At 50.2% G+C, this 6,000-nt stretch overlaps 1 protein-coding gene across 3 annotated transcripts in view; it reads left to right on the top strand.

Moving 5' to 3' along the window:
• The first annotated feature begins 3,622 nt into the window (after positions 1–3,622).
• Positions 3,623–6,000, top strand: part of LMCD1 (LIM and cysteine rich domains 1) — a 60,002-nt gene continuing 57,624 nt past the window's right edge. Inside the window, exon 1 of one of the 3 annotated variants that reach the window (XM_059077752.2) lies at positions 3,623–4,117. In XM_059077752.2, the coding sequence (XP_058933735.1) occupies positions 4,076–4,117 (42 nt within the window). In that variant the 5' untranslated portion in view covers positions 3,623–4,075. The remainder of the gene's footprint in view (positions 4,118–6,000) is intronic. The other 2 variants (XM_067043572.1, XM_067043573.1) reach the window with 2 other exon arrangements.

The raw sequence follows: 6,000 nt of genomic DNA, 5'->3' as shown, positions 1-6,000 counted from the left end.
CAGCCAAAAATAAACAAATAAATTAAATTTTTTAAAAAAATTTAAACTCCCTATCAGAATCCAAGGTGATCCAGTTCCCACAAGGTCTCCTCACAAATTCTCCTTGTCCCTCATTACTCTCCAACTGTAATGACCCTATGATCCCTCAGACACATCAAGCCCATGCCCACCTTAGGGTCCTAGCACTCATGACTCCATCCTTCTGGAATGTTCTTTCTGTGGCAACTCTGCTCATCGCCATGCTGACTCGAACTCCCTCTTTAGATTTCATCTCACACATCACCTCCTCAGTCAGGCCTTCCTGGACCACCTGATCTCAAGGGACCACACATCCAGTGACTCACTCCTCCATTTTTTTCCCCTGAGGCCCTCATTGCCATTCTTAGTTCGTTCATCTAATGATCTGTTCACCTGTTCCATGCCAGTCTCCCCCAACCAGAATAGAAGCTGTATGAGGGCAGGAACCTTTCCGGTCTTATTCAGTCCATGTCACATCTACAGCTCAGGGCCTCACCTATTAGAGTTCTCAGCTCAACGTTTGTTGAATGCATGAATGAACAGTGAAAAGAGCATGAAACTCAGAGTCAAAAAATCCCACTTAGGACAAACCCAGTGACAAGGATAATGACACCATCACCTTGCCCTGAATGCTGACTCTTGTCCTGTCATCAATCCTTGACAGTCACTACAGGAGTCAGTGTGATAACTCAGAGGACACAGTCTGGAGCTAAAAGCCCTGAGTTGGAATTTCACCTCTGCCACCTGCTGGAGTATGACCTTGGATGGAGCCCTTGACTGTCCCAAATCTCCATTTTCTCCCAGAGATATAATTAGAATTATTATGGAATAATTAGAACGATACCACGGTTGTCTTGAAGGTCAGGTAAGATAAGAGCTTTGTGAAACAAAAAGCCCCAGTGATATTTATCAGACCAAGACATTCTTGAAGGGGAAGGATTCTTTTATTTACCTGGGTGTCCCCAGCACCTAAAACAGGGCTTGGCTTAAGGCAGGTGCCCCCCAAAACTACTTGATGGATGCATAAAGCTTCTAATAAGCCCCAGCCCCACCAAGCAATGAACCTTGGGGAAATCAGATCTCTTTGCTGTTCCAACCTGGAAGAGATATCCCATTTTCTCCCAAAGAGAAGCAAAAGGACCCCAGAGATGGAGTGAGGCAGAGATACAAGGGGCCCTATTGCCTCCATTTTCCAGAACAGTCTGGATTATAAGACTCTGTCGAGGTGTCCAGTCAAAACTCTGACTACAGGTCCCCTGGAACAGTTGGCTTGAGAGTAGGATTTAAAGAGACAGAGTCAGCATCCTCAGCCGAGGACAGACTAAGCACTAAAGGAAGCAGGGAGCAGCTTTCTGAGTGCAACGGGTTCTTTTCCAGAAAGGAGAGACAAGGCCATCCAAGCAGTTGCTTCTTTATTTATTTTTTTTAAAAATTAATTCATTTATTTATTTTTGGCTGTGTTGGGTCTTCGTTGCCGCGTGCGGGCTTTCTCAAGCTGTGGCGAGCAGGGGCCCCTCTTCGCTGCGGTGCACGTGCCTCTCACTGCAGTGGCCTCTCTTGTGGAGCACGGGCTCTAGGCGCACGGGCTTCAGTAGTCGTGGCTCCTGGGCTCCAGAGCACAGGCTCAGCAGCTGTGGCACGAGGGCTCAGGTGCTCCGTGGCATGTGGGGTGTTCCCAGACCAGGGCTTGGACCCGTGTCCCCTGCCTTGGCAGGCGGATTCTTAACCACTGCGGCACCAGGGAAGCCCCCAAGCAGGAGCTTCTGATACTCATATTGTGAGAAAGAGCCACAATACCTGCTTCCTTCATTGAAACTGTAGCCAAGGGTAAAAATAAGAAGAGGGGAAGACCGTCTTGTTTGGAGCTAAACGGTGTTACAGTTCATAAAAGTCAAATTATTCCATGGAACAATGATTTCTCAAAATGGGGCAGGGAGGGTGGCTGAGAGTGGGAAATGACTTCACTGGGTAGGCTTCTGCCTAGCTTGCAAGGGATAAAGCTTGCCTTTGTTATTCTCCTGGCTTCTGTTCCCACAGTCTAAAGGCTTCTGGCAGGACATCCCAGTTCAACACCATTGTTTCTAGGATTTGCTACTGAAAGGGCTATTCACGTGGAAACCTCTCCCAGTCCAGGCTTCCTTTGGCCACGGTTAATTTACACCCTGGTTTAATCATGCAGCCCACCTAGGAAGTTTGGACGAACCAGACCAGGGGTGGCACTGAGCCATCTCTCCCAGTCCCACCTTGCCAGCTCACTGCCGGTTCAAAGCCAGAACGCAACCTCCATGCATTTCCCAGATGTGTTCTGAGCATCAATCATGGGCTAGGTGTCGGGGCTACAGGTGGGAGCAAGTGAGACACACACCGATCAGAACGGAAATCCACGAAAGGAGAAAAAGATCATCCCGCGTCTTGGAAAAAAAGGAGTCATAGATAGAAAGCCCTTTCCAGGAATGTGAAAAAAGAACCACAACTTGGGATCATGGGTCAAGACTCGGGATCGCTGAGGACGATGATGTGTTAAGAACCAAACTGGAGGAGGCTTTAAGGAGGAAAGCGTCTCCAAAAAGAGAAAAAGCCCTAGAATGTGACCTGCAGCTTCCCTGTGCCCTCACAGCAGTCCCACACGATGTACTTTGAAACCACCCTGCATTCTCCTTGCAACTGGGTTTTATTTTAGCCCACTTGAGCCCTGGTTTCCAGCAGGGGGGCACTGCCAATGTGGGTTACAGGATGAAAACCTCATGACAGAGTACTCTCCTGTCTGGGAAAAAGGTGAAAACGGGCTGTGTTTAATCCTCTGTCTAGGCTGGGAAAATGGCTCTGGGAACCCAGGTCTGTGGAACTGGCTTAATAGCTGTGGATTATAGGCAGACAGCGTGACACAGTGAGACCTGGCCGATTTTGTCTTCTAGGACTTGTGATGTTAGATGTTGCAAGAGACTTCCTCCCAAGGATGTGAGAAATCCACAGATGGATTCTTGCTTGTCCAGACCTCCGTGACTCAATTAATCTAAAATATATGAATTTCCTGGTTTATGGCTTGTTATCCTGTGTCCCTTCTCCCCAGATGAGCGAGCTCTCACGCTCCCTCTCTCAGGTTAAAGCCTTGCTGAAGAGTTCACCTTTGGCCCAGTGACCCTCTCTGATCCTGTTCCCTCATCTCTTAAATGGGAGTGACAATCATCATCATTATCATGGTAGCAATAGCAATACCTGAGATAATTATTAGATAACAATGAGAAAATAGGACTCCAGGAGTGAAGATGTACACGCTGCCGCTTATAAAATCAGGACAGTGTTCTCTTCCTCCCCGAATGCGGAGGATTGACACGAAAGCAAGTTATATAAAAGGCAGATTAATACTTTACAAACATTACGTTTGAAACACAAATCCCAACTCACTGCAATCTCATCTCCTCTCCGATGATTGGAAAACTCGCCCAGGTTTGGGAAAAGCTAGCCAGCTTAGTCAAAGCTGCTGCATACCACCTGCCCACTCCTCTACGACAAGGCAGAAAGGGTGGTGAGGGGAACACAGCTCAGCATTTATTTTTGGACCCAGCTCACTAAAAATACCCGAGCCTTCCTGTTTGATCACTCTCCCTTTTGACCTGAATGGATCGCGGGGCCCGGAGGCCCGCCCCACCCTCTGCCCATTGTCCTTTAAAGGAGAAGGGCGTGGGGACGGATTCCTACCGCTCAGGGACAGATGTGCGCCGCCCCGGCAGGCAGGGGCCGGGGCCGCGGCCGCGGCCGCACTGACGTAAGGGCAGCGCTCACTCTGCTGCACCCTCCCGGCCTGGCCCAGACCAACCGAAGGGAGGGGGGAGCCGCGCGCTGGGATTGGCTGGCCAAGCGCGAGCGCCCGCGCCGATTGGCTGGCGAGGTTTTAGAGGGAGTCCCGCTCTCCAATTAAAGGGCCCCGCCGCGCCGGGCTGCGAGCAGAGCTCGCCCTGGGCCAGCGATCCTGGCCATTCAGCCACCGCTGTCCCCGCTGCGCGCCGTCGCGCCTCTGCCTGAGAAGCCAGGCGCTGTTTGTCCACCCCAGAAGAGGATGGCAAAGGTGGCCAAGGACCTCAACCCAGGAGTTCAGAAGGTGAGCTGCGATCTGTCTGTACTTACCCAGATTCTTTCTTTCCCAGTTTTCCTCTCCTCTGTGTTTGAGGCGGCTTACCTAGAAGTAAGGAGAAGGAAATTCATTAAATTCCGAGACTTAACAGAAAATAGAAAAGCTGGGAATACATGTTTGAGCTAACAGGCACACACCCCAAATTTTACTCTTAAAGGCCGTCGTGTAAAGTTTTTGCCAAGGATCTTAGTTCTCTGATGATGCTAATTAAAATTTAAATAAGGTAAACCTTTTTCTGAAATGGTAATTCGGTCTGTATGGGGGAAAAGACCCTACCTTCCCCCTCCTGTGATTGAGGTGAAGGTCTGGGGAGGAGGTTACATTTACTTACAAGGAATCTCCCTTTTTGCTGTCATCCTAGCGTTTTGTGTTTTTCAGACTCACACACAGACACACAGAGAGAGAGAGAAACGAGTTTCTTTAGTTGGTTATATTGGCATTGGCAGCAATTCCAGCACACGGGAACTAATTTCTGTCCCCAGGGTCTGCACGTTTCCCTTTCAAGAAGGGCTGGCCGGGAGCCCAGAAGGTCACGGGGGAATTACTGCCTGAGGGGCCTGCAGCTGTGCCCTAGCTCCAACCAGCACCAGTTACGTACCTGCAGGCAGTTGAGGGGGGCACAGCAGACCGGAGGCTTAGAGGACCTGTGAGCTGGAAGGAAGCCTAGAGACAGCCTAGACCGGTGGAGAAACTGAGGCCCAGGGTCACAGACAGTTGCTCCCAGCAGGCAGCAGAGCCTAAGGAAAACCTTAGACATCGAAACCCCAGCCCTGCCACTTTCCAGCTGCATCACAATGACCGAGTCCCTTTTCTGAGCCTCAGTTCCCTTGTTTCCCATGGGGGGAGGATAAGTCTCACCTCCCTCAGAGAAGCAGTAACAGCGATGGTACCCTGTAGGGTCATCTCCCAAAGAGAACTTGGTCTTGCAGGGCAAAGTCCTCTTTAGACATTTGCCATTACCGGAGGTGTCGGGGGGTGGGGGGGGGGAGTGCAGGGGTAGAATGAGAGGGGGAAAAAAAAAAAAAAAAAACTATGTCAGAATCAAAATGCGAGCCAGCCACTTAGAGGTGCAGGATTCACACATCTCATTTACAGCTACGCCACTGCATGGCTGGCCTGCCCCAGACTCGCATACACAGAGGGCATCAGATCCTTCTGAATGTGTACACCAGGGCAGACTTCATCAGGGCATCTCTCTGGAATGTACCTGCCCCCACTGCATTTGCCAGACTATCTGCAGAATCCAGTCATCTCTCCTCCTTTGGAATTCTCACAGCATGTTATACCTTCATAAGATACCTGGTAATTTCTACCCACTAGTGAGCCACGCACACACTGCTCTCACTTCTCTACCCACCTTTCTAAACTCCTGGAGGACAAACCTTTCTCGCTCATCGCTGTCCTGACGCAGCGTGCCATGCACAGCAGGACTCAATCAACTACAAGTGAACGGGCTAAGACCACGGTGTTCTCGGACGGTACAATTTGTGCGTTATTGTTTTCTAACTTGTGGCGGCAACCGGGATATCTGTGTGTCTGAACTGCCTCCCCGAATTCAGCCAAGGTAAAAAGAGTTCAGAGCGAAAGGGGCAGCGTCTCACTGTCCACTGGAGAATCAATGGTTCGGGGTGGTTTTACTACAAGCGAGTGGACGGTTAGTGGGTGAAGGAAAACAGGATCCAGGGAACACCCCTCCCTCAGCACAAGCCCCAGCCACCACTGGGAGGAAGGCTTGCTTTTATTTTCCTTTGCATGGAGAGTGTGATTATCCGGATTAGAGGTGGAACACAGTCTCCTACCTGTCACCCTCTAGTGCCAACTTCCTTGGCCTGCAAAGCGTTTACTTTCCA

Source organism: Kogia breviceps, chromosome 10, assembly GCF_026419965.1.
Source record: "Kogia breviceps isolate mKogBre1 chromosome 10, mKogBre1 haplotype 1, whole genome shotgun sequence".
Classification (NCBI taxonomy): Eukaryota; Metazoa; Chordata; class Mammalia; order Artiodactyla; family Physeteridae; genus Kogia; species Kogia breviceps.
Note: the sequence above shows the minus strand (reverse complement) of the source record. Positions and strands in the feature narration are given on the sequence as shown.